General features: G+C 41.2%; 1 protein-coding gene across 4 annotated transcripts in view; it reads left to right on the forward strand.

Annotated features, from left to right (window-relative positions):
* Window positions 1-284: 284 nt before the first annotated feature.
* The window catches only part of GPAM (glycerol-3-phosphate acyltransferase, mitochondrial), a 36,086-nt gene continuing 9,371 nt past the window's right edge, over window positions 285-26,999 (forward strand). For all 4 annotated transcript variants that reach the window (XM_035133272.3, XM_035133275.3, XM_035133273.3 and 1 more), the window contains exons 1-16: window positions 285-613; window positions 3,297-3,427; window positions 5,010-5,132; window positions 6,030-6,103; window positions 9,326-9,439; window positions 10,529-10,678; window positions 11,242-11,338; window positions 11,957-12,093; window positions 14,479-14,578; window positions 16,073-16,285; window positions 16,693-16,806; window positions 20,698-20,789; window positions 22,560-22,675; window positions 23,782-23,852; window positions 26,107-26,371; window positions 26,715-26,857. In XM_035133272.3, coding sequence (XP_034989163.1) covers window positions 3,326-3,427; window positions 5,010-5,132; window positions 6,030-6,103; window positions 9,326-9,439; window positions 10,529-10,678; window positions 11,242-11,338; window positions 11,957-12,093; window positions 14,479-14,578; window positions 16,073-16,285; window positions 16,693-16,806; window positions 20,698-20,789; window positions 22,560-22,675; window positions 23,782-23,852; window positions 26,107-26,371; window positions 26,715-26,857 — 1,911 coding nt within the window. In that variant the 5' untranslated portion in view covers window positions 285-613; window positions 3,297-3,325. The remainder of the gene's footprint in view (window positions 614-3,296; window positions 3,428-5,009; window positions 5,133-6,029; window positions 6,104-9,325; window positions 9,440-10,528; window positions 10,679-11,241; window positions 11,339-11,956; window positions 12,094-14,478; window positions 14,579-16,072; window positions 16,286-16,692; window positions 16,807-20,697; window positions 20,790-22,559; window positions 22,676-23,781; window positions 23,853-26,106; window positions 26,372-26,714; window positions 26,858-26,999) is intronic.

Consider the following 26,999-nt stretch of genomic DNA (forward strand, 5'->3'; position numbering starts at 1 on the left):
TAGGGGGTAGGTTTTTGTTAGGAGGGCAGAACCTCAGATTTGTATTGATTTTTTACTTATTTTTTTGGGGGGGGGGCAGTTGCCCCACTGCCTACATCCATGGGGGGCACAGGAAGGAAACAAGGTCAGAAGGGGGCCAAGGTCGGAAACACTGGACTAGATTAACCTTGGGGTTCTTCCAACTCTACGATTCCCTCTTTCCTGCTTGATCTCCTCACCACCAGCAGCTGCTGATCCCGCCCCACCCCCTTTCTTAAAACAGCAGGGCACGATTCCCCCAAAGCTCCCACGATCAGCTCAGCCGGGCGCCTCTGCTGCCTCCCCGCGAGCACGGCCCGGGAGAGGCGGGTCGGCGTGTCCCCGGCGCCATGGCGACGGGCGCTCCGGAAATCGCGTCAGCATCCGCCCTCCCCTGCCGGTGCCGCTTTAGCGAGGCAGCCAGTCCAGCCGGGCAGTCCGCCAGAGCGATTGCCGGCAAGCCTGCGCCTGCGGCCCGATTAGGCAGCCCTGGGTGCCGCCGCCGCCGCCGCCGCCAAGGACGGGTCCCCTCCGCAAACGGCTCTGAGCCTGGAAGTAGCGGGTTGAAGGCAACGTGTTGAAGGGGCGCTGCTGGGTAAGGCGAGCCTGGCGCTGCAGGAGGAGGGGAGTCGCGCGGGAGCCTTGGACCAATGCAGTGCTGCCTCCGCCTGGGATGCTGCCCGGGGCTTGTGTCGGGCGAGGTCGCGGTTTGAGCGGCTTGTGGCTCGGGGCAAGAGAAGGGCAACGAGGCAGCATCACCTCCTGCCACTCTCTGTGCTGCGCGCCCCAAGCCGGTGACAACACAGCAAGGAACAATACGAATTGCATTGCTTAGGAACTTGGAGGAAAAGGAGCCCGCTGCGCTCAAGGAAAGGGCAGTGCCTTGAAATAAGGAACAGGTGGGCAAGGGTCAGAGGCAGCAGCACATGAGCCCAGCATGCATGGGCTCATGTGCGGATGAGCTGCGCCCAGTGATTCAGCACCGGGAGGGGGTGGGAATATGGAGATGGACCTCTTTCTGGCCAGCCTAAGAGCTGTGGGAGGAAGGAAGCAAGAGTACTAGAAACGGAGCATGGTAGTGCCATTGTAAAATGTGTCCTCTGTAGTCATATAGCTGAGCTCTTTAGAATGTTCAAAAGTTATGAGTAATGGGCTTCTGGCAAAAGTATGCATGTTGCTTTGGTTACTAGCAAAGTGTGTGTGGTGGGGAGAGTGGTCCTTGCAAAAGCCTAGCAGCTTGAGGCCCGTTTGCACCAGTGCATCTCTGCGTTTTTATGTTGGTGCCTTTTGTCTCAAACATAAAAGTGGACGGAAACAAAAAGTGGATGAAAGGTGTTCTTTCAGCTGTGAGAACCAGCTTAGTGCATTTGGACTCTGGTTCAGAGTAGATGCTGGAAGGAAAGCCAATTTCCTTTTTAATATGGGCTGCTTCTCCTTCTTTCCTTTTCTTTTGACCCTGCAGTTGTCCGTCACTGGTGTACTTGAGTAACCCTGTGTGAAAGTCCTTTCAACCATCTTGCCAACTTGGCTAAGATGGGTGCCGTTCCCCTGGTGATTACATAGCTTGAGTGAAATCCCTTGGCAGTAGCCTTCTGCTACTCAGAGATATTCAACACCTGATACTACCGTCTGGCAGTTGTGCTTTATTTATAGCAGAGCTTTTGACCCTGCTGTGTATCCTTACTCGACGCTGCTTCAAATTAGGCTAAAGTACCTGGTTTTAACTGTCCATAATTTATAAGCTACTCAAAGAGCAGGTCTGAAAGAGGAACCTTTTGTTTATCTAGAGATCATCTGAATTTCCCCTTTCAAAATTAATGTGCACTCAGTCCCTATCCTTGATTACTTGGGAATAAGTCCTAATGGGTTCAGTGTGACTTAGTTCCAGGTGAGCCTGGAAATGGCCTTAGAACTCTTTTTCATTGGCCATGGAGCCTCATGTTCCTAATGATGATGATAATTGCTGTTGGTGAGTTCCAGCATACCTTTTTCCATACTAATTAACAGTGTGCGGTAGCTGTGAAAAAGGCAAGTTCAATGCTAGGGATCATTAGGAAAGGAATTGAAAATAAACAGTTTGAAATTATACACCCTTGGATCATGGGAATTAACATGTTCACTAGTTTGCTTTTTGCAGAATAGTATATTGCATTGTGAATGTTTAAGAATAGAAATGCAGTGTCAGTGTTGGCATACTAAAATGGCATGCTTCTTGAGTACTGAAGTCTTGAGATTTCCTCTTCATATCCTAGTTTCTATGACAATTGTTATTTAGTTTTATCTCAACATTTATATACCACTTGTTTGTAATGAAACGTCAAAGCAGTTTGAAAAAAGAATGAAACAACAAAATGATAAGTAACCCCCTTGTTAAAAACAGGTTTTTAAAACATTAAAATATTTAAAATCTGAAATCATATTTACAACATATGACAGTTTGTACATGTCTGGATAAAAAGTAAAGGGCCCCTGACAGTTAAGTCCAGTCGCAGACGACTGGGGTTGCGGCACTCATCTCGCTTTACTGGCAGAGGGAGCCAGTGTTTGTCTGCAGACAGTTTTTCCGGGTCATGTGTTCAGCATGACTAAGGTGCTTCTGGTGTATCCAGAGCAGTGCACTGAAACACCGTTTACTTTCCCACCAATTTATCTACTTGCACTTCATGCTTTTGAACTGCTTGGTTGGCCGAAGCTGCGACCGAGCAACGGGAGCTCACCCTGTTGCGGGGATTTGAACCGCTGACCTTCTGATCAGCAAGCCCTAGGCTCAGTGGTTTAGACCACAGCGCTACGCGTGTCCCACATGTCTGGATAGACTTGCCTAAAGAAAAATGTTTTCAGCAAGTGACAAAAAGTGAAGGCGCTGACCTGATGCCAATAGCCAGGGGGTTCCAAAGTGTGGGATATGGCTGCAGGGATGCAGGTTAGAGAAGGGTGTGGGTTTTCAGCTCTGCTCACTCATGTTCACTTCTCTTGTAGTAATTTGCACTCCCCTCTTCATATGTGAATGGAGAGGATATGAAGACCAAATGTGACTTCCAAAATGAGTTGAGGCTACTGAAAGGGAACAAGTTTATATTTCGACCACAAAGCCTCATGGTGAACATGTTTAATTGGAAGTGAATACCAGAGTGTGTACATGGGATTGTAGCTTCAGGGGAAAAAGAGGAGAAGCAAGTGTTCTTTGGAAAGAGGAACAAACTATGTCACTTATGAGAAAAATTTCTCAGGCATGCTGCATAGTTGTTTTCTTTAACACTGACTCTTTTCTTTTCTAGCTCATGATATTGAATATAAGTTCTGTGTCATGGATGACGCTGCTTTGTCACTTGGAGCAATAGATGTTTCCTATTCTTCTTCCTTGGCGGAATGCACTGTGACTAGATGTAAACACTCCAATGAAGAATGGGTATGTAAGATATAGCTTTCAGTTTTGTCATAAGCACCTTGTTGCTTAAGTGTAGAATTATTCTCCCAGTGTTACGAAAATCAGCTTACACTTCAGCTTATTTCAGAAAATTAGGAATGCACCTCAATACATTTATGAGGAAGGGTAGTAAGTTTTTCTATTGGTGATAATCTCTGCTGTGGTGATAATCTTTGCTTGAAATGCAAAAGATTCTCTATTTGTAACTGTTAAATATGAAACGGGGAAAATCAAGAGTTTAAAATAATGCATAAAGAGATGGGTTTACACCATGACTAATGGTCTTCGTGGTCTTAATAATACTGTAATAGATATGAGGAGGGGATTTCTGGGCGATCTAATGCAGATTTTAAAAAATCGGAAAATGCACACTCTGGACTTGAAATGGGCATGAGGAGTAGTGAACAGATATGTCTGAGTGGAGCATAAAGATACTCATGAAATGAAGGAGATGATGAGAATTGTAGGGTAGGAAAAATACCTATTATGTAATATTGATGGGTGAGGAGAAGCTTGAACCTGAAACTCAGAGATTTGGAGACGTGGTCAGAGCAAACAAAAGAGAAGGCTGGAAAGATGAGCTAAAAGTTTGTTTAGTGTTGCAGACTGTCCCTGGTGAAATCATAGTAAGAAAAGAAATGACTAGGATTGTTAGAGGGTCTTCACTTTGCTTATTTTAATAAATCTGGGTGAATATTAGTCAAATGCTACTAATAAAGGTGTGGAATGATTACTTTTTTCTGGTTAAGCTTTACCTTTTATTTGGCTTTCTGACTTTTGTGTCTACTAAAACCTCTTCAATTTAGATCTAGTCTTTTTTGTGTCCCCCTATTACTTGTAATTCTTGCTGTATTTAGAGGCCAGCCCTAGACATGTGTACTCAGAAATAAGCCCATGGGATTGTCATGGGACTCCCAAGCAAGTATACATAGGATTGCAGAGCTTGTATGTTTTTATGCATTTCCCCATCGCACTATTTGTTAAAAAAAAAACTTACCATATGTGGTAACTTCTCCCCTGCAAATCCTACATGCAATCTTAACAAAAAAGCACCCAAGCAAGTGTCAGGAAGATAAATTGATAGATATAGTAAATGGAATATTTAAGCACAAGATTAACAGCAATCATCAATTTTTACAATTCACTTTTAATCTTATACTTCCCATTTTGTCATCATGCAATGCTGTCCAAATGGAGCTTACAGTATTTAATAAATGTGCAATAGGGTTGTAACATGTTAGGACATTTGGCATTTTACAAGTGTATATATACCTCTTGCACAGTGGTTAGAAATTTGGGATTTTATAGGCACGGAAGTTTTGGCCTTGGATCACCTCTTGTTATTAAAAGATTAACCTTTAGTCGTGTAATTGGGTAATAAACTTTGGCTAGGTCAAGACTTAAGAGTCTGATCTGTTTCAGCAAGAGGATTATGCTTGCACAGGAATCTCTGTTGAAGTCGGTGTGTCTTTTAAAGGGTTCGGCATGCTCTGTTTCATATATAGGAAAGAGTGTATAGACTTTAATGTGCTATTTTCACTTACTGTATTTTACTGTTTTCTAGGGAGAGTGCAATTCTAGGCCTACTGTCTTCCGATCAGCCACTCTGAAATGGAAAGAGACCCTACTTGGTCGGAATCGGCCCTTTGTGGGGCGCTGTTGCTACGTATGCACTCCTCAAAGCCGGGTAAATTAGATTACATTGGTAACTAATTGAAACACACTTTCCATGTAATAACATTCACAGTAAAGGTAAAGGGACCCCTGACCATTAGGTCCAGTCGTAACCGACTGGGTTTGCAGCGCTCATCTCGCATTATTGGCCGAGGGAGCCGGCGTATAGCTTCCAGGTCATGTGGCCAGCATGACAAAGCCGCTTCTGGCAAACCAGAGCAGCACATGGAAACGCCGTTTACCTTCCTGCTGTAGCGGTTCCTATTTATCTACAGTGGTGCCTCGCTTAACGAATGCCCTGCTTAACGAAATTTCCGCTTAACGAAAGGTTTTTTTCTAGTGGAGGTTGCCTCGCTAGACAAATTCGTTTTATGAAAAATTAGTCTAGTGAATCGCGGTTTCCCATAGGAATGCATTGAAATTCAATTAATGTGTTCCTATGGGCAAATAATAATAATAATAATAATAATAATAATAATAATAATAATAATAATAAATCAATGCATTCCTATGAGATTTGCTAGACTAATTTTTTGTTATAAGAAAAGACCCGTGGAACGAATTAAATTCGTCTAGCGAGGCACCACTGTACTTGCATTTTGACGTGCTTTCGAACTGCTAGGTTGGCAGGAGCTGGGACCAAGCAACGGGAGTTCACCCAGTCACAGGGATTCGAACCGCTGACCTTCTGATCAGCAAGCCCTAGGCTCAGTGGTTTAACCCACAGCGCCACCTGGGTCAACATTCACAGTAGCTGGCATCTAATTGTTTCAGTTCAGATTCTACCTTGTCACAGTTGGTTTGTGTTCCATGTCCCTGTTTTAAAGAAAGGCACCATAATATATAAACTCTGCTGTACTTATGGAGCCATGACTGGAAATGGAAGACATGTTTCTCTGTTAACTTTCAGGACAAGCTTTTTAATGCTAGTATCCCTTCTTTGGGCCTTCGAAATGTCATCTATATTAATGAAACACACACAAGGTAACTCTTCTTCTTTTTGTATACTTAATGTTACTGTTCACAACCCAGTTGCCCAGTTTGCATGTCACATTAAGCCATAGCATAAAAGAAACTATGTTGGTTCATATCACTGTTCATTCATATTAAGCCCAGGATGGAGAACCTCCTACTCATCACAAGTATCAAGGGTCCTGAAATGGCCGGTGAGGCTGTTCTCTCCACTTCCCCAGCCATGCTCACGTGCTGCTTACCTGACATATTGCAACTGTACTTTCAATTGTTCAATTGTTCCTTGGCAAGCACAGGCTGTATTTGGTGCCTTTTAAATTGGCAAGTTGAGCTGATCCCTGCAGAAAGTGGGTCTTATTAGTTGGCTCTAAATTTAAATTCCAGGCAGATTGCAAGCCCTGCTTTCAGTAGGAATCCTTGCTTTCAGTAGGAATCCCTGCTTCAGTCCAGATTTTTAAATGAAAAAATGTGCTTCCGGTTCTGCATTTGAAGTTGAATTGCCTGACGTCATGTACCATCTGGTGACTGACGTCACTCAAAAGTGGATATGGTATGCAACTTGGATTCTGTTCCTCACACCTGCATTACACCATAGGTTGTTTTAAACATAGCTAAATGTGATGTGTGAGCCAAGCCAATATGTATTGTATTATTGTTGGGGATAAGCAAGAAGAATGAAAACCAAGATGTGTTAACACTGTTCTTTCACTGAATTGACTTCCAGAATAGGCTACGTATTGGCTTGCAGCTCATGCACACATACGTGAGAGTGACTTAGAGCGGAGCTTTCCAAACTGTGTGTCACAACACATTAGTGTGTCGACTGCAATGTGTAGGTGTGCCGCACAATCGCTCCCTCCCAGGGCTGGAAAGGAGTTAGTTTAACCTCCGGTTTGCTAATAAAACTGAATTGCCATGTCACAAAATGATGCATGTCTAAAAAGTGTTGCACCAACATGAAAAGTTTGGAAAGCTCTGGCTTACAGTAATGAGAAAATATGAGTTCACTTGCGGTACTCATTGCGGAATCACAAATGTACAGGTTGAGCTTGCACTACTAACATAAGTAGATGTTGCTGTCAACTAAAAAGCAGGATCCACAAAATGTAACTGGATTTTTTGCCAGCCAAATTTTCTACCAGCCAGTTGTGAAGTCCACTCCTACCACGGTACTGCAACAATATTGGGTACAGTTTTTGTAACAGATGCTGCTTTCATCAGACTTGATGAAATTGCACATTAGTAAATCCGAATAGTAAATCTGATTCATTATGTGGCTTTTGACTTTCATCTACACATTTTAAAGACTTTCATCTCTGAATATATGGTGATTATTAAAAAAGGAACCTAAAATGCTGCACAAAAAATGCATTTTTCTGGTACAAAACCTGGAGTGTTGGAAAGAATAGATTTTGATGAGTAAGATGTATATCTCATTCTCTGACCAAGAAAACACGTAACAGAAGTGAGGAAAGAATTACAAGTTTTAGCAAGCATCAGGTTGGCAAAGGATGGCCTATAGCATTTTTCTTTCAAGCTGGAACTTGATCCTCCCAAAGGGCATAATAAAGCTACTCGTGTCTTTCTAATCAAATCTTATGGTAAAACCAGATATCGGTTGGATTGTAAGAATATAGACATACAGTACTTTTGAATTAATAAATTGCTGAATACCTAATTTAAGTAGCTTTGAAAATTCCAGCCATTTATTAAACAACAGCAGCAGCAAAATGCAGTGTTAGCACAACTGAGATTTTTCTTTTGTTCTCTTTAGTAGACAGTTAGTCATATAAAAATGGATTTATGTACTCGGGACACTATTCACAGAGAAAGTCTGTTAAATAGTACATTTAAAAATAGTACATGCAAAATCAATACATTGTTGTTGTTGTTTAGTCGTGTCCGACTCTTCGTGACCCCATGGACCATAGCACGCCAGGCACTCCTGTCTTCCACTGCCTCCCGCAGTTTGGTCAAACTCATTTTGGCCATTAACGGGCTGTAAAACATTTGTTGGTTGCAAATGCAATGCATTTGATCCTCAGAATTTCATCACATTTTAAGGCAGCCATCCATATGATTTTCACATTGTAATGGCTTTGAAGGCCATTTAGATTCGAAGACATTGTCCTCATTTTATTCTTAAAGGAACCTTAGCCATGCATTAAAGCAAGGGTGACAGACATGTGACTCTCCGACTTTCAGCACGGCCAAGGCTCAGGAATGATAGGAGCGATATGTGAGAGGCCACAAGTGCCCCATACCTGGATTAAAGGATAGAGGATTGTTTCTAGTGGTACCTATGGATGAGTGGAAAGGCACTTCCAACCATGCAGTGTGGCTTCCCTACATTCCACCCCCACAACCACTGCAGTCCCGCCCTCTTCATCATTGCTCACAATTCTGTAAGATTTCCTTATGCTCAAGCAGTTACTGGGATATGCTGCCATCAGCAGGAGAAGTGGGTAAAATCCATTGCAGGAGCAGAACTTTGCTTGCATATCTCTGAATTAATTACATAATCTGAAAGAACTCCTAGACCTTTAAATGAAAAAGTCTGCTAACTGGAAAGTTCAAACCCCATAAGACTTGTTCATAATCATTTACATGTGTACAGTGGTACCTCGACTTACGAAGATGATCCGTTCTGCGGCGCTCTTCGTAAGTCGAGGTTTTCGGATGTCGAAGTGCCTGTTCTGCGCATGTGCGAAGTGCGAATTTGTGCTTCTGCGCAGGCAGAAGCCACGAAAAGACTTCCAGGGTTGTCGACTTCGTAAGTCGAAACCTTCGTAAGTTGAAGCATTCGTATGTCAAGGTACCACTGCACATGATTTTTATTGAGGTGCAATGATGTCCAAGTTGAGAATTTGTGTTTGCTTGGATTAGTTAATAGAATGTGTGGCTTTGGGGTCAATATGTAAACTGCACAGTGAGAAGTATCTGTGGATAATTTTAACAAGTTTAATAAACAAAAGCTTGAAAGGAAGATTGCTTTAATATTTTCTTTTTCATGCTGTGTAATACATACACACTTTGACCAAACTAGCCTTAAAACAAAAAAGTGTTTGCTTTAAATCTTAGCCTCACCAATTTAAGATTTACCCTTTCTGATTGACCCCTACGTATTTAATCAATTAACCAATTAAAGTTAGTTCTGATAGGGACATGATTGACAATATTGAATGCAATATTTCTCATTGTTGTGTTTTGCTAAGTTATTGTGTTTTGTTGTAGGCACAGAGGTTGGCTTGCCAGGCGTCTCTGTTATGTTCTTTTCGTGCAAGAACGGGATGTTCATAAGGGTATGTTTGCAAATAATGTGACAGAAAATGTGCTGAAAAGCAACAGGTAAGAAATTAAAATACCGTTGTTTTTTGTAAAGTTCCATTGTCATGACAATTTATTGGGTTTCTTTGAAAAAGAACTGTCCTTTTTGAGAAATCCCATTTTTAAATCAACGAAGTCAAGTTTCTACTATTTATGCCCAGTGCCTGATATCTTAGATACTTGTTTCCACAATTTTGGAATCTGCAGGCATCCATTATGAAGGCATCTATGTATAATGTGTCAAATTGTCTGACATGTAAAGTTAATTTGAGTTGTACGCCAGCTTTTCTATCCAGCCTTCCCCAACCTGTTGCCGTCCAGAAGTTCTAGACTACAACTCCTATCAGCTCCAGTTAACATGGTCAATGGTCAAGGATAATAAGAGTTATAGTTCAACAACATCTACAGGTATCAGGTTGAGGAAGGCTGTTTCCAGTGACTAGTTACTGCTCTCCAGATGTTGAAAACTTCTAAAATCTTTATAGGCTTTATACAGGCTTTATAGTGAGATATTTTACCTTGTGCATTTGAGGTATGTGTATGTGTGTGTGCTTTTCTACTTGGAAGGTGTCACTGTACTGGAACCTTAATTTAAAAAGTAAAGGGACCCCTGACCATTAGGTCCAGTCGTGACCGACTCTGGGGTTGCGCGCTCATCTCGCATTATTGGCCGAGGGAGCCGGCGTATAGCTTCCAGGTCATGTGGCCAGCATGACAAAGCCGCTTCTGGCAAACCAGAGCAGCACATGGAAACGCCGTTTAGCTTCCCGCTGTAGCGGTTCCTATTTATCTACTTGCATTTTGACGTGCTTTCGAACTGCTAGGTTGGCAGGAGCTGGGACCAAGCAACGGGAGCTCACCCCGTCACAGGGATTCGAACCGCCAACCTTCTGATCAGCAAGCTCTAGACTCAGTGGTTTAACCCACAGCGCCACCTGGGTCCCTCCAATTTAAAAAGTACTCATGAGTAAATATAATTGCACGACAAGTTCCCCTACATTCTGTAGATGTACCTTCTATCTGTCTGTCTGTCTATGAGAGATGCATCTCAAAAACAGGTGAAATATCAAGCTTATTTAATAATCATCTTACTTTATTTGTAACACCTAGAGTGCAGAATGCTATTGCACAGGAAGCTTCAGAAATGTCTGCTGTGAGTGGCTCTGGTCAGCCAGACCCCAGAAACGTCAACAAAGTCAAGAAGCAAGCTAGAAAAATTCTGCAGGAAATGGTAGCAAATGTATCGCCTGCTTTGATCAGGTAATGAAACTAGATCATGGTTGCTGGTGTCAGGGGGTGCTGAAATACAACCTGTGTTCACATGGAGATAACTGTTTCTAGTTGCCTCAGATTTCTGCTTCTCTTATCTGTGGTGTAAGCTGAACTCAAAGCCCTGGTAGAATATATAGTGTGTGTGTGTCTTGCTTCATATTCTAATACAGACTTTTCCATGAAACAAAATAACATTTTGTTATAAATGAATTTCATGTTATCATCCAGAAGTTACTCTCTGCATTTTCAAACTGGATGTAAACTTTTTGCTACATTTACTAAGGCTACAACAACTGTTGCCTAACTGATTTTTTTTTAAAAAAGAAACAACCTGTTTGTTTCATATAGAATTTTTGCAACAGTTATCCTTTTTTCATGACTGCTGATTTGGTTGCTTGTGTTCTGTGGTTCTAACAGTAGCGTGGGTTTTAAAGGCAGTGTGTTTCTGTGTGTATGTTTCTGTTATATTGTTTCATTCTGCTTGAAACTAAAAATGCATATAAAACACGAATACTATTATATGGTGGCTCAACTTTTATTGCCCCTTTTAGGTTAACGGGATGGGTGTTGCTGAAATTATTTAACAGCTTTTTTTGGAATATCCAGATTCACAAAGGCCAACTGGAGATGGTGAAAGCAGCAACAGAGGTAATAAAATCCCCCAGGCAAAAAACAACAACACACACTTCAGAGGAGAAATATGACATTGTTCCATTTCCAATATTGTTTGGGGCTTACAGGACCCTTTTAACAATTTGGCAAAATAAATCAATCTTAGCACACTGGAATTCAATCTGAAAAGAGTCAATATGGGCCAAATTCACTTATATCTAATTACTTGGGTTAACTGTGCTCATTTTGGAATGAAATCCATTTGTCAAGAGTTGTGAAATACATATGTGCGTTTATTATTTACTAAAACCAGCTACTCTGTAGCCATAGATAATATCCTTAAAAGCACTTTTCTCAACTATGCAATGTTACGTAGTGTTTGCATACAACTGTATTCAGTGAAAATAAAAGCTTGCACATAATCAGAATGATTTGGGGGATGCTTAATAACTTTTTATAATGCAAATGCCACCTGCTCCCCACCTCTACTCACCCCATGCTGGCAATTCAGATGCTTTGCATAAAGAGTAGAAAGTTAACCTACCTGGCCTGCATTACTTGTCAAAAACACATTTAAACTTTTAAAAATGCAGTTTTTAAAACCAGATTGTTTGGGTTTTTATATGATTGCTTCTTTTCTTCTTTTTCTTACAGCTGAATTTGCCGCTTATATTTCTACCTGTTCACAAATCTCATATTGACTACCTGCTTCTCACGTTCATTCTTTTCTGTCATAACATCAAAGCACCGTACATTGCTGCAGGGAATAATTTGAATATCCCCATTTTCAGGTAATGTTCTATTCATGTATACTTTCACTTTGTTGATTTCGGCCATGTGGATTACTGTATCAAAATCCTAGCTAAATGTACCTCCATATCCTGACAAATAAATTTTGCGCTTACTTTGCGGTGCCCCAGTTTTAACACTTGGCCTGCAATTGTTGGAATAATTTTATACTGGCAAAGGAATCCAATTAATATGCCAGTAGTGGTCATATTCTTGCATTCTCATGCTGTTATTAGCATACCAAAAAACTCTGCACTCAAACCAGTGAAGGCTTTGGCCCCAATCTGTAGCTGCACATGACACTTGGCGCCTGGTACATTTCCCCAAGGTCATCAAAAGAAGCATTAAGTTATTTTTGTGGTTGTTGTTAAGTCGTTTAGTCGTGTCCGACTCTTTGTGACCCCATGGACCATAGCACGCCAGGCACTCCTGTCTTCCACTGCCTCCCGCAGTTTGGTCAAACTCATGTTCGTAGCTTCGAGAACACTGTCCAACCATCTCGTCCTCTGTCGTCCCCTTCTCCTTGTGCCCTCAATCTTTCCCAACATCAGGGTCTTTTCCAGGGAGTCTTCTCTTCTCATGAGGTGGCCAAAGTATTGAAGCCTCAGCTTCAGGATCTGTCCTTCCAGTGAGCACTCAGGGCTGATTTCCTTAAGAATGGATAGGTTTGATCTTCTTGCAGTCCATGGGACTCTCAAGAGTCTCCTCCAGCACCATAATTCAAAAGCATCAATTCTTCGGCGATCAGCCTTCTTTATGGTCCAGCTCTCACTTCCATACATCACTACTGGGAAAACCATAGCTTTAACTATACAGACCTTTTCGGCAAGGTGATGTCTCTGCTTTTTAAGATGCTGTCTAGGTTTGTCATTGCTTTTCTCCCAAAAAGCAGGCGTCTTTTAATTTCGTGACTGCTGTCACCATCTACAGTGACGATGGAACCCAGTTATTTAGTGAGCTTCAAAGAGTGTAATTCTTGACTGTGCTTACGGAAGCATTACTTCTCCACTTGTATTGTCCTTGCTGGATCAGTGTGCATGTGTCAGTTCATATGCTTCAGCATGGTGTGATCACATGCTGCAGGGGCAGTGAGGCCATGCGGCAGCAACACAAGTCCAGTTGTGTAAAAATGGCACCTCAGGAGTTCAAATGCATCATGATCAAGCTGCTCCTATTCTGCAATGCATGTGAAGACGCCTGTGCCGAGCATTATTAATGGGAAGAAGGTTTATCACAAAACACAGTTAATGGAGCAGAATGTTTTCAGCCATAGAAGGTGAGGCAAATGTAACTTCCTTGATAAAAGCTGTATCAGCAGAGAGTCACACGCCACGTTTAGATATGCTGTAGGCTGCTTCATGTTGGTATATTCATAAAACACAAGATAATGTATGTGGCACCTTCTAAATACAATTGCGAGTCCTGGTGGTGATACTATCTCTAATATTATGCATGCTTATTTGGAAATATGTTTCAGTGAGTTGAGGGACCCAAGAAAGTGTTAATAGGATTTTAATCTCTGAAATGGTAGATGATATAGTCAGTAGAACAATACTGTAGTTTTACTAAATTCTATAGTAGCCTTTTATTCAATGTTATATGCTGTTATTAGGTATAAATAATAGGGAGTCACAATTTTAAGTCACAAAATGCTAGGCCACAATTTTTTGGCTAGATGGGAGGGCCTTTATACAAATACTTGTGTGACTTGATCATTTTCTTTCCCCTTTTTCATTGATCTGACCAGAATAATTGGTTAGAGTTGCAAACCCTGTAAGAATTTTATGTGAAATTTTTCTGTTATCCCAATGCATACCATACTGACATTTTTGTTTGTTACTTCCTTAAATTTTCACCTTGTTTATATTCTAAGGCATAGGAGGGACTTCAGGCTTGTTTTATTTCTATATACGTAATATTGCAATCTTCGCCAGGCCAAATAAGTCTTGTCTGGCTGAACCAGTAAAGATCTCTAGTACAAGGCAATTTTAATAACGAAATTGTAGTGTCAAAACTTTTCCTAATTTAGCCTTTAAGAACAAGTGTCATAGGAAATAATTAGTAAATTGTGTTCTGAAAGTAAAGTTGTTTAAAAACAGCTGGAGCCAAAATTATACCGCTTTGAAAAACGTAAATATTAGTAGTCACCATAAAAGGATTTCTACGAAGCCTGTTGTCCCTAATTTTTGTGTACAGGAGAGCTTGTGCTCATATATGGACAACCGACATTTGTCTGCGGTACCACATAACTTAATGTGTAGCTTTCTCATGTAGAGAGACCAATCACTGAGTTGTACGGTTATTATATCACACTGTGGACACAACAGCCTGTGCTAGTGTTAATATTCTTAGCCTTTTAATAAAAATGGGTATTTCTTTACCCGTAGCACTTTGATCCACAAGCTTGGAGGGTTTTTTATACGGAGAAAATTGGATGAGAGGCCCGATGGCCGTAAAGATATTTTGTACAGAACCTTGTTGTATGTGGTATGTATCTTTTTCTTAATTCAAGGTTTATCTCTGCAAAGTATTTGAAGAGCCAGGGCACCAGATCAGGCTTGATTGTGGGGTGTGCAGGTTTGCGCAAGGTTCAACGGTTAAATAGCAAAAAAGAAGAACATGTAGCATTTTAAACATCTTAATAGTTAGGAATTAGTTGCATCTAAACGTGTGTGGTGTAAGATACAGTTGAACAGATGGGGAGTCTCTGGCCTTCCATATGCTATTGGAGTCCAACACCCATCAAGGATGATGGAAGTTGTGGTCCAGGGGCATCTGTAAGACTGCAGGTTCCAATATAATCAGAAGGGTGTTCTTTATATTGGCAGTAGGTGGTGGGATATACCCCTCTGAAGAAAAAGAATTGGGAATTACTCTGTATATTGTTGTTTATTAATTGCCTTCCACATACTGTATATGTCTTAAGGCAATGTACAAAATAAAATAAAACCAGTTAAAAACAGAGCAGAAAATAACAACAAATAACCTCTTTAAAAACAATACAATACAAAGCAAACACATTTAACACAAGTTTGTGACGCTGTTGTTAGTATTGTTGTGTGTTGTATGGAACGTCTGCAGAAATGCCTGTACAGTCAAACCTTGGTTGTCGAACGTAATCCGTTCCAGAAGACCATTCGACTTCCAAAACATTAGACAACTGAGGTGCGGCTTCCGATTGGTTGCGAGAGCTTCTTGCACTCGAGTGGAAGCCGTGTTGGATGTTCGGGTTCCGAAAATTGTTCGAAAACTGGAGCATTTACTTCTGGGTTTTCGGCGTTTGGGAGCCACGTTTGAAAACGGAGCCGTTCAAGAACCGAGGTTTGACTGTACCTCAGATACTGAAGCTGTCTCACCCATTTGGATACCCTTAATTGGTAGTCCTTTCAGCGGATGTCAAGGACACCTATGAACTTGCAGCACTCATTGTCCTTCTATGTTACTGTGTAATCCCAATAAAACTAATGGGATCACTGCGCATGGACTAGAATTATATTGTGCAATGCTGGGCTTGGTGCCATCTACTTTGCTAGAAATCCTGTGTAGGTTCTCCAGTGTCTCAAGTCTCAGAAACTGGTTTCAAGAGGCGGGGGGTGTTTTATACTATTTCTTCTGTTCCTTGGAAAAAAGTGACTTTCAAAGAAAATGAGGATTGAAAACCGGCTAGTGAGTTTGGATGCTCCTGTGAAAAAGCACTCACACCCCTACTTTTAAGACAGGAAGTGATTTCTGAATATTTGGGAGATTCTTTAGGTATGCAGCAATATAATAGTTTGCAATTACAAAACAACAATATAGTTGTTTTACAAATACTTATTGGATTGGAGGATTAATGGAATTCTGGTGGCTATTGAGTACAATGAGGGTGTCAGCAGGAAGAAATAAAAAAAATGCAGTAAGGGAGGATATTATTACAGATATAAAAGAGGAACGTAAATAACTTGTGTCTGATTTTTTGGTTGTTGTTCATTCTTCATTTAGCATATCCAAGAGTTGCTTCGGCAGCAACAGTTCTTAGAGATATTCCTGGAGGGCACGCGGTCCCGGAGTGGAAAGACATCCTGTGGAAGGGCAGGCCTTTTATCAGTAGTGGTGGACGCTCTGTATTCAAATGCTACTCCAGACATCCTAATCATACCCGTGGGAATATCCTATGATAGAATCATTGAAGGCCACTACAACAGTGAACAACTGGTAAAAGTGTTTGGAATGCTGTTGTTTGCTCAGCAGATTTTTAGATCACTGTCAGTTGTAACCATTTTGGTGATAAAAATGTGTCCCTTTTGGTCAGAAAACAGGGCATTGGAAACATAAATTGCATGCTGATCTGCACAAATACTTATTTGTAGCAAGTTGAGATACAGTACAAGGAAAAATGACATCTGAATAATGATTTTCATAAACAGCATTTGAAATATCCAAATAGATGTCTGGCTTAGAGGAAATGGCCCAAGTGACCACAATGCTTTTTACGATGCTTGAGCTGTTGCCCAAATTTATTTCTGAGCATACTTAGGTGGTTTGGGTTTATGAACTTATTTAATATTAAGTAGCTTTTAGATGCAATTGTTGAACTCCCTTGCTCTCCCAACGTTTCACAGGGGAAGCCCAAGAAGAACGAAAGCCTTTGGAGCGTGGCCAGAGGAGTCTTCCGAATGCTGCGGAAGAATTACGGCTGTGTTAGGGTAGATTTCGCTCAACCGTTTTCTCTGAAAGTAAGTTCATATAATATGAACATAATTTCTTATTGCAGAATTACACCTATGGTGATAGAATATTCTTAAGACTATATGTCACTAGGCAAGAAAGAAAAATTGGACTTCATGTGAACCTCCGTTCTGTCTTAGTCAGCCTGGCCCAGCGGTCTGTTCAGCTGGGGATCCTAGTTCATTCAGCGATACCTGTCCCGTTTTCTTGCATGCCTTGTTGGTTCCTTCTTCCAGAGCTACCTGTGGATGTATTTTCCCACATCACCCCTTTCTTACTTATACTGTTTAATTGCGCTTTGGTATCTCACCATAAAGTTGCTTCAATGGAGCAGTTTTACCGACCCACAGATTGAAGCTAATTGTCTCAGTGTGGGGAAGAGAAATGATTGCTTGCCTCCTGATTTCAGAAGAGCTTAAGTCTTCTTACCTATGAGCACAGGAGAACTCATTTCTCTCCGTCACTAGGACAGAATGGAAACTCGTGATCAGTCCAATTTTATACTTTAAATTTTGTCAGGATATATAGCAGGCAGTTTTTTTAAAAAGGTTTGTAATTGCATGCATAGGATCTAAAACTGTTGAGTTGTTTATACTGGTTGTGTTTGTCACACCCCTACCACAGATTCCATCATACGTGTAACTGTTAGAAGTTTTTAATAGCAATAAAGCTGCTGAAGAATGCAGAGATAAATCTTTGATTCTACAGTTAAAATATAATTCACTTACAGCTGAAGGATAACAGCACTTAAGATGTACCAACTCTAATAGTACAGAAGAAGATGTCCAAAAAGGTGCTATTATTACCAGTTCTGCACATCTAGTATTGTAGTCTTTAGCAAGTTTCCAACAGAGAGATTCCACAGAAGCCGTTGGTCTTACTTCTCCGCTTCCAGCCGTATACCAATTTTGTGTGCATTGTTGAATTGTACAAATATAACGGTGGACTGGATTTCCAGGGAGCTAATAATAAACAAATTAGAATTCTTAAGTAAAAGGAAATCAGTGGGATGCCCGTCAGGCCATCATGTACTTTTGCTGCCTGAGAAATGTTGGCTCACCAAGGAATGTGGTATGAGCTAAGAAAAACCTTGCTTCTTGTCACTGTTTCAGCTGGTGGAAATAGGCAGGGCACTTCTAATTAAGTTTTATTGCAGCGGTGTTCCTGACAGGTAGCTTTGTATGCATAATTCAGCAAGCCAGTAGAACATAATCCCCTTCTGTGTTCAGAAATTTGAAATAAGTGCATATTGCTTTAATTCCAGTACCTCCTATCATTTACACAGGGGTAGCTTCAGGATTTATTTCCTTGATGAGTTCATAAATAAGTCAATTTCACTGAGATAGCAAGGTCTCATATCCTATAATATTATTATATATTTATTCTTTTCTATTCTTTATTCATATAAAGGTGTTCTCATAACTTGTTCTGCACTTTAGAAAGCCTTAATTATATCACAACTCCTCCATGCCTAAAATTGGCTTCATCAGCACACCCAGCAAGCTGTACGTATGTTTGAACATGTGTGTAGTTGGATATAATGGATGTTATCCAAATGTGTGTAGTTGGATATAATGGATGTTATCCAATGAAGTCCTTCCACTAGTTTTTTCTTATGCAACAGAGCTTCCCTTCCCTCTCCTCTGCCTGCACATCCTTGTGCCCTCCCCAAATCTGTTCTGGAGGACTGGCTGAAACCCCAGAAGAGATTCTGAGGGACACAGGGGGGAGGAGAGGGAGGGGAAGTTCTGATGCAAAGCCCAAAAGTCCTTGCAGTAGCAGAACTACTTCATAAAATACTGCCCAATATCATATTATGTTTGAAAATACTTAGTTCTGCAGGTGATATGCTTTGTAACTGTTGCTTCATATCCATGTCCACTTTTCTTGGATTTACTTGTCTTTTTGCAGTTTGCTTGCCTTTCAGTGTAACCTGTAAACTTTTATACGGTAGCCTCTTCTTATAGCTGTCCCTGGCCCAAAATCTGCCAAAATAGCCTGGCGTGCTATGGTCCATGGGGTCACGAAGAGTCGGACACGACTAAACGACTAAACAAGCAACAAGCAGGCCCCAAATCTTAACTCTTTCTTTGATCACTTCCAGATATGTTCCACTCCCAATTCTGTATCCCTGTTTTCATCCTTGGTAGGTTTAATAAATTTTGCAGAAGGGTTATGGCTAGCACATCAGTTGACTGACTTGTTAAATATTGTCAGTTAACCAGTTAGTTTACTGCCTATTATTTGACTGTGGTCAGATTCTCCATGAAGCCAAAGATGCCACAGTCTGGGTGGCTTCGCTATTTGTAGTGTCATTTGCTAGCAGGGACAGGACTGAGGGCTGTGTTCCCCCTTGTATTGCAGTGATTGAGGACAAAGCTTTCCCAGCTAACCACCAGCTGTAACTACAGGCTTCTCTGATCAGAAATGGGAACTTTAGCAGTCATTAGTGGCAAACCTCTTTGCCTTGGGCAGCTCACAACTCAGTCTAGCTTGCTGCAGGAACCAGGAAATGCCCCTTTGCCCCGTCAGCTCTGCAAAGATCCTGTGGCAGATTGGACTCGGATCTGGAAACTATTTAACTTCTGAAACTGCTTAACGTCTTTAAAAGTTAATCATCATTGTGAAATTAAACTAGGATGTATATCAAAGCTGTTGATGTTTAAAGTGTGCAAACTCTCCAATAAAGGTTAATGCTTTAGAAATATTTGACAGTGTTTTCACCAATACTTCAAATGCCCAAGACTTGGATGAAGCTATGGAGCCTTATCTGGAGTAAGATTATATGGCCTTGAATGTGTATCTTCAGTACGTGCAGTGTTGTGCGAACAAATCTAAATAAGCTATTTAGTAAAGGCAGCAATAATAGAGGCATTTTGGTTGTTAGAAACTGTGCTTGCATACATAGTGAGAGAACCACTAAGAGAGAACAGAACTGTAGTTCTGTTACCACAGGTGTGGATCACCGTAGCACTTCCCTTCCATCTTTTCAAAGAAGTGTGATTCTGGTGTGTGCAGTGACTTAATACAAACATAATGATCATTTGGAGCATCTTGACTACTATCGTTCCAGTGGGAGTCCTTTTATTACCAGGTTGTTGTTCTTCATCCTATCACCATGTTGTTTCTAATCAACCTTTTAATCAGCACAACAATGCCTCGGGGCTACTCATACAGTTTAGAATATTCATGCAATATTATTCAAATTAAAGACCACTAATTTTAAAGATTTTTTTTTTTAAAATAGCTTGTCTTTCGGCTGTCATTTTAGCATCCTCCTCCTCCTCTTCCTTGCCACCTACAGATTTACTCCCAAACACTTCCTATAATATTTAGACTTTAATGAGTTTTTATTTTATTTTATTTTAAAAAAACACCTCGTGATTGTACTTAAATGCTTTAGTGCTAATGACAATGATTTTTTAAAGAGTTCGGGTTTTTTTCAAAAATGGTGCACTCGGTTGCATAGCCGTCAAGTTTTCCCTTTTCTCGCGAGGAAGCCTATTCAGCATAAGGGAATTTCCCTTTAAAAAAAGGGAGAACTTGACAGCTATGCTCGGGTGAATTGTCCCATCGGCTACTTGTGCTTATTAACGTAGATAGAACATAGGGAAGCATGTATACCCAAAAGTTGTTATATCCCTCAAAGTGCGTAAACGTCAATCTCAATTCTGCTTGCTGCTTACAGCAGAATAGCATTGATTAGTTAATGCTAAGGACATCACAGAGGGCCAAAGTATATTACAGAAATGTTGCAGCTTCAGCATCTGTTTCCTTGAAATCTCAAATATGTTTTCTTTATCCTACTTTCCAAAGCTACTTTCAGTGGTGAGTCAGATGGCTCTTCGAATGCTACATTTTTCTGGGAGAAATACATGAATAACGTTGTGTATTTGCAGGAATATTTGGATGGCCAAAGCCAGAAGCCTATGCCTATGCCTATCCCTCTTTCTTTGGAGCAAACTCTCTTGCCAGCTGTACTCCCCTCAAGGTAGGACTGAGCTGCGGAGTTTGAGCAGTACTGAACAAGTTTATATTTTATAAACTCCCCCCCCCCTGTTTAGGGAGGCTTTTTAATGTTTAATAAATTATTGTATTTTAATACTTCTGTTGGAAGGTGCCCAGAGTGGCTGGGGAAACCCAGCCAGATGGGCGGGGTATAAAATAATAATAATAATAATTATATCAGCCAATGATTATAAGTCTTTGAAATGTTCTCTTGTAGGCTTTGTTGAACTGTAGCAGGTTGAATTTAAACAGATATTATCACAAGATCGTAGTGGCCTGGTTCACATGTCATGCTAAGCCTGGCTTAGCAAATGCTAAGGCTTACTGCAAAGAAACCACAAGTTGTCCCACAGGCAATCAAACAATAGCTTGTTTCATTAAAGAAGTTTCTTCCCAGCCCACCCACTTTCTTGAGTGCCTCTGTGAGAACTAGTACTGTCATCAGTGTGTTGCTTTGCCATTGCCTGCCTGCACAAACAGAGCAGGAGATCTCAGAGCTCTTTGGTAAATCTCAGCAGCAGCTGAGCCAAACCAGCTTCCTTTCCTTTTCCCTACTTAAAGGAACGCCAAGAGTTGATGTTGTAAAGCTCCTTAGTCATTTCTGTGCACTGTTCTGTTGAAAGAGGTTTCTTCTCCTCCTACACTCAACACTGGAGCTAGTGTAGTAATTTCCCTCCCTTAAGAGTCAATGGAAGGGATGTTTTTTAAAAATGAAAAAAAGGCATAGAAAGCCTCCATCATTGCCTGCTTTGGCCTTAGCTAGTCAGCAGGGTTTGGGATGTGGAATCTCCCACCACCACTGGAATGCTCCTTGTAGTGTTAATCCTAGAATTTCTACTTAGAAGTAAGTCCTGTGGAGTTCAATCGGGCTTTTCCTCAGATAAGTGGGCATAGGATTGCAGACTTGGGTTTTAGCCAACAAAGTTGGCCTGTTAGTGACTGGACTTCAGCTTGTGCAACTTGAGTGCCTGTCCCGCATGCTGTCCAAAATCTGTACTGGGGATTCGTCCAATCCTCCAGAGCAGTTTGGGGAGCCTGAGAGGAAAGGGAGAAGAAGTCCAGTTGCACAAGAGGAGAAGCCTTTGCACTAAGGAGATGATTTTGTTGGAAGCAATTCCAAGTCATTAATCTTCAGTAATTCATGCCTGTTAGGTACTGGATTATAATAGGCAAAGTTGATGGACTGAAAGCTTCTTTCTTGATTTTTTGCAGCACCTGTTGCAAAAATACACTCGTGTATTAAAAGACGACAAGCTTGTGCAGACTTGCTGATATGAGAGAAAAGATGTGTATAAATAAATTTTGGTGCGTAGCTGTCATCCCACCCTTAATGTTGCATCATGATGCCTTTGAGTTGTGATACAATCTTGGAGCTGCTGTAAGAGTCTAGAATGTCTCTAGGCTAACATGCAACGGCTTAAAGATGCGAGTAGTTGTCGAAAGATTCACCTGTATGTGTGTGTGTGAGAACTGGGAGAGCACTAGTGGCAGACAGTAGTGGACATATCCTGTGGCTTGTTTTTACCTGTTAATGCTTCTTGGAGCCTAAAGCAGCTTTCAGGTAGTTTTACAGGTGTCTCCCTTCTAAGCATCTTACAAACATGATCTTTAGCAGTCAAATAGTATGAGGAATTGTAGCCTACACTCAAAGACACAAGACGTCATTACTGAAATGATTTTGTGCTTTGAGCCTACGAGATGTAATACTTATAACTGTAAACATAAATCATCTTTGTATGTTTACTTTCTTTAGACCTAATTATGTGGTAGAAGAAGGTACAGGAGGTGCACTTCCTGATTCCAGGGATTTATCCTGTGAACCATTGAGAAGACAGTTAATCGCTAACTTGGCAGAGCACGTAATGTTCAGTAAGTAGCTGTTAAAGTTCAGATATGACTCTCTGCTTCCATTATGTTTTTATATATGGCAGGGCATTCCTCTTTCAGTACCCTGTGCACTTGTTATCCTCAAAAACAATTTACATTTTATCTTTTTCTCCTTTTTGAAGGGTCTTATTTTGAATGGCCCTTTTGGTCAGGCTTCTATTTCATCTGCTAGTCCTGAGGCAAATAGTGACCTCCTTTTGCTATGGTGGTTTACTTTGCACCTGCAATACTTCACTATAGGAAGCAACCCAGATGTTGTGGGAACACCACATCTGAATTACTTGTGAATGGGTAATGGGTAACTAGAGTAACCCTGAAGATAATTATCTACTTCAGATACCTTTAAAAAAGAAAAGAAATTGAGTTCATGTGTGCATTGCAACCCTGTTGCAGATCCATTCAATTAAGTGGGGCTCACTGCCAGGTAAGTGGGTATAGGATTGTTTAAAAAACCAAACACATTGGTTCTGCCTGATGTCTATCAGTGCTGGAAAAAGTAAATTATACAAATGTCCACAGTGAAGTTTATATCAGTGCGGAAAGGAGCTGTCAGTGGAGCCAATTGTATATAGCAGGGTTGGGGAGCCTGTGACATAGCCCTTTGCCTAATTTCATTTGGTAAGAAGGGGAGAAATGGAGTGTGGGGTGGAGTTGAAAAAAGAACTAGAGGAAGAGGAATTGAGAAAAGCCCTCTGCAAGTAATCGGTTCAGGCCTGGCAAGAGCAATAGGCCCCTTTTTTGGCACCCCACCAGAAGAGTGGGGGGCATAGAGTATTAGGGAGAGTGGAGTGGTCCCATCTCTTCTGGCCCTGCCCACCTCCAGCAGATTAGCTCTGAGGGAATGCAGCCCTTGACAAAGAAAATGCTGCCTGCTCCTAGCTTTGAAACATTTAAGTCACAGTTGACGTTCAGTTGGCTTTCTTTCTGACCAGTCTCGTGCACTGCGCTGTCGAACATGTGAAGTCTTTCGATATAAAATCACAATTTTTTGCTGTTCGTGGTTCATTTTGTTCCAGGTTGCCTTCAGCGCACTTCAGTTGCATGACAAAAGTGCCTGTATAGCTTTATTTTGTTTTGTTTGCTTTTAGCTGCTAACAAGTCATGTGCTGTGATGTCAACACACATTGTTGCCTGTTTGCTGCTCTACCGACACAGGCAGGTAAGGCTGCTGTGCTTCTGCATATCTGAACATCTCTCTTGACTACAGCTTTTAAATGTCAGGGATGCTTAGCATATCCTGTATCCTTATAATCCACGCTGTACCCTGCTCACCTCTAGGGTTGGAGGTGTCAAAACGTTCACCCGAGTCCCATGCAAACTGGCCATTTAGTTAGGCTGTGGAATCCCATTCTGTTGTTGTTGTTGTTTGAATGTTCTGAATTGGTCATAGTCATCTCATGAAGATCAAACTTGTTAGTAGTTCCTAGATGCCAGCATTATGTCAGCAGCACTATGTGCAAAGGTTCCTTTCTAGATCCTCGTGCATTTAGTGCAAAGGTCTGCAGGGGGTTTCTAAACCTGAAGTTTCTAAGTCTTCCACAGAATTTGTTTAGAACCCCCCTGTAGACCTTTTCAAGAAACATGCAATGACGGAGGGGCTTTCAAGTGCATCCTGCCCCAATCCACAACTTTAGCCCTCAGAGCTTAAGTATCCTGTAAAAAGGTAAAGGTAAAGGACCCCTGAAAGTTAAGTCCAGTCGCGAACGACTCTGGGGTTGCGGTACTCATCTCGCTTTACAAGACGAGGAAGCCAATGTTTGCCCGCAGACATTTTTCTGGGTCATGTGGCCAACATGACGAAGCCGTTTCTGGCGAAACCAGAGCAGCGCACGGAAATGCCGTTTACCTTCCTGCCAGAACAGTAATCTACTTGCACTTTGATGTGCTTTTGAAGTTCTATGTTGACAGGACCAAGCAACGGGTGCTCACCCCGTTGCAGGGATTCGAACCGCCGACTTTCCGATTGGCAGGCCCTAGGCTCAGTGGTTTAGACCACAGCGCCACCCTAATGTTAAATTTTGTGCTACTCTGATTTCTTTCACTTCTTACCCCGTCTTGCATAGTATAACATGTAATCTGCTCATCCTACCTTTCCCTTAGACATTGTGAAGGAGAATGCAATGCATATTCAGGGGCAATAACTGTGTGTTTTGGTGACCCAATGGAAAGGAGCAATTCTCATAGGAGAAAATGCTATTTGAATAGTTTAAGATTACGCAAAAGGTCAGCTTGCTGGCATTTGTAACAATGGCTCGGATATTTAAGGCTAACAAGTGAATGTTACTTCTGTGGAGGCCATTACAAAAATGATGAGTTGCTTATGACCGGGGTGGAACACACCATATTGGTTCAGGGCAGTGGTTCTTAAGCATTTCAGAAGGTGTATCATTGGTGCTGTGGAATCTATCTGTAACTTCTTCATTAAGCATCGTTGCTGCAGTGTTTCTTGGAAATTACTTTAAGCCAGGTGTGAAGAACCTTTGGCCTGCCAGATGTTGCTGCGCTACAGCTCCAATCATCACTAGGCCAAATGTTCCCCATTCCTACTCTATGGAGCCTTAAAGGTTTCTTTAACATGGTGACACAGACTGGGTGTGACTGTAGTTTCTTGTAGTAAAGAGGTGACCAGAAAAAAAAATGCAGACATGAAGTATGTACTAGAATTGAGTCCAGTTCATACATAATGTTGAGCTGAGAACTATTTTGACCTTTTATTTATATTTATGATAAGGATATGCTACAGTAGTATAGAATAGCCCAGCCTGAAAAAGGTTTGGAAACACCTCAAAGTGTCTAGACCAGGGCTCACTGATACCTTGTCATTCATAAAGGCTGTCACTGGTGCCTCTGGGCAGATGTGCCAGACTCCAGCCCTCCCTGAAAGAAAGTTATAGAGTAGGTGTCTCCTTAGAGATTTCTGTAAAATGAGAGTGAGTGTGGTGTTGCCATTTTGTGTATATTTTTCCTGGCACTGAGGAATGCTCCCTGCTGCTATTACACAGGAAAAGTGTGTGTGTGTGTGTGTGTGTGTGTGTGCAAGCACAAAATCAATATTGTGTGATCTCCACAATCGGGAGCACAGCTGACTTCCGATGGTAAGCATAAGGTTCTCTGGGAAGATTGTGTTTCTAACTATGTGTTACACCTGCCCTTCTATGGGAAGCATTTTGTGTGGTGCCACAACCCCCCACTAGCAACTATTTTGTGACTGGATCCCCCGGCACACTCTCAAAATTTGAAATGTGCTCCCAAATCCATAAAAGGTTGGGGAAACCCAATCCTGGAAGGTTGGAGCCAATTAGTAATTCAAATACATGGATTTTGAAAACTTGAGGTATAGATAATGGAGTTTTCCATATTCTTAAAAGGTATTTTATAAAAAGATCTTGGATCTTTTGGTTGATTTTCTGCAGGGAATTGATCTTTCCAAGCTGGTTGAAGATTTTTTTTCCATGAAGGAGGAGGTTCTGGCTCGGGACTATGACTTGGGATTTTCAGGAAATTCTGAAGATGTTGTCATGCATGCCATCCATTTGCTGGGGAACTGTATAACTATCACAAACACCAGCCGAAACAACGAGTTCTTCATCACGCCCAGCACATCCATTCCTACTGTCTTTGAACTCAACTTCTACAGCAACGGGGTACTGCATGTCTTCTTCAAAGAGGCCATTGTTGGTATGTTCCAAAGCCAAACTAAGAAATTATGAGTTCTGCACTTGATAGAGCAATACCAACATTTCATATACTTGTAGTGATTGCTGCTGCAAGGATTATTAATCTATCTGTCATTTGAAAGGCAGTGTAGTGTCTTCTCAAGGCAATGAATAATTTTAAAGGCATGAATAGCCATTTTCTTCCTAGTTTCCTTCCCTCGTCTGCACATTGTCCTAATTTCAAAATCTATTGTATTTTGATCTTACTTTGCAAGAATTGTTTTGTTTTGTTTATTTAAAAATTACCATTTTACTAATTGTTTGAAGCCGATTTTGAGTTGATTTGTTTTTTCTTTTCCCTTCAGCTTGTAGTCTCCATGCTATACAGAATAAAAGGCATAAAAATGGCATCAACGGAATCCCACCAAACATGATCAGTCAGGAACAACTGGTCCGAAAAGCTGCCAGCCTGTGTTACTTGCTTTCCAATGAAGGCACTATTGCACTGGTAGGTTTGGGGTGTAGGAGTGTGTGTGTGTGTGTGTCAGAAACCAAGTGCCACATACCGTTCATACTGTGTTAAGGTGTTCAGTGGCAATTAGAGGTATATCTGAATTCTTAAAACTCTTTGAAAACCTGAAAGGGAAAAT

The sequence above is a fragment of the Zootoca vivipara genome, chromosome 5, assembly GCF_965207765.1.
Source record: "Zootoca vivipara chromosome 5, rZooViv2.hap1.1, whole genome shotgun sequence".
In the NCBI taxonomy this organism is placed as follows: Eukaryota; Metazoa; Chordata; class Lepidosauria; order Squamata; family Lacertidae; genus Zootoca; species Zootoca vivipara.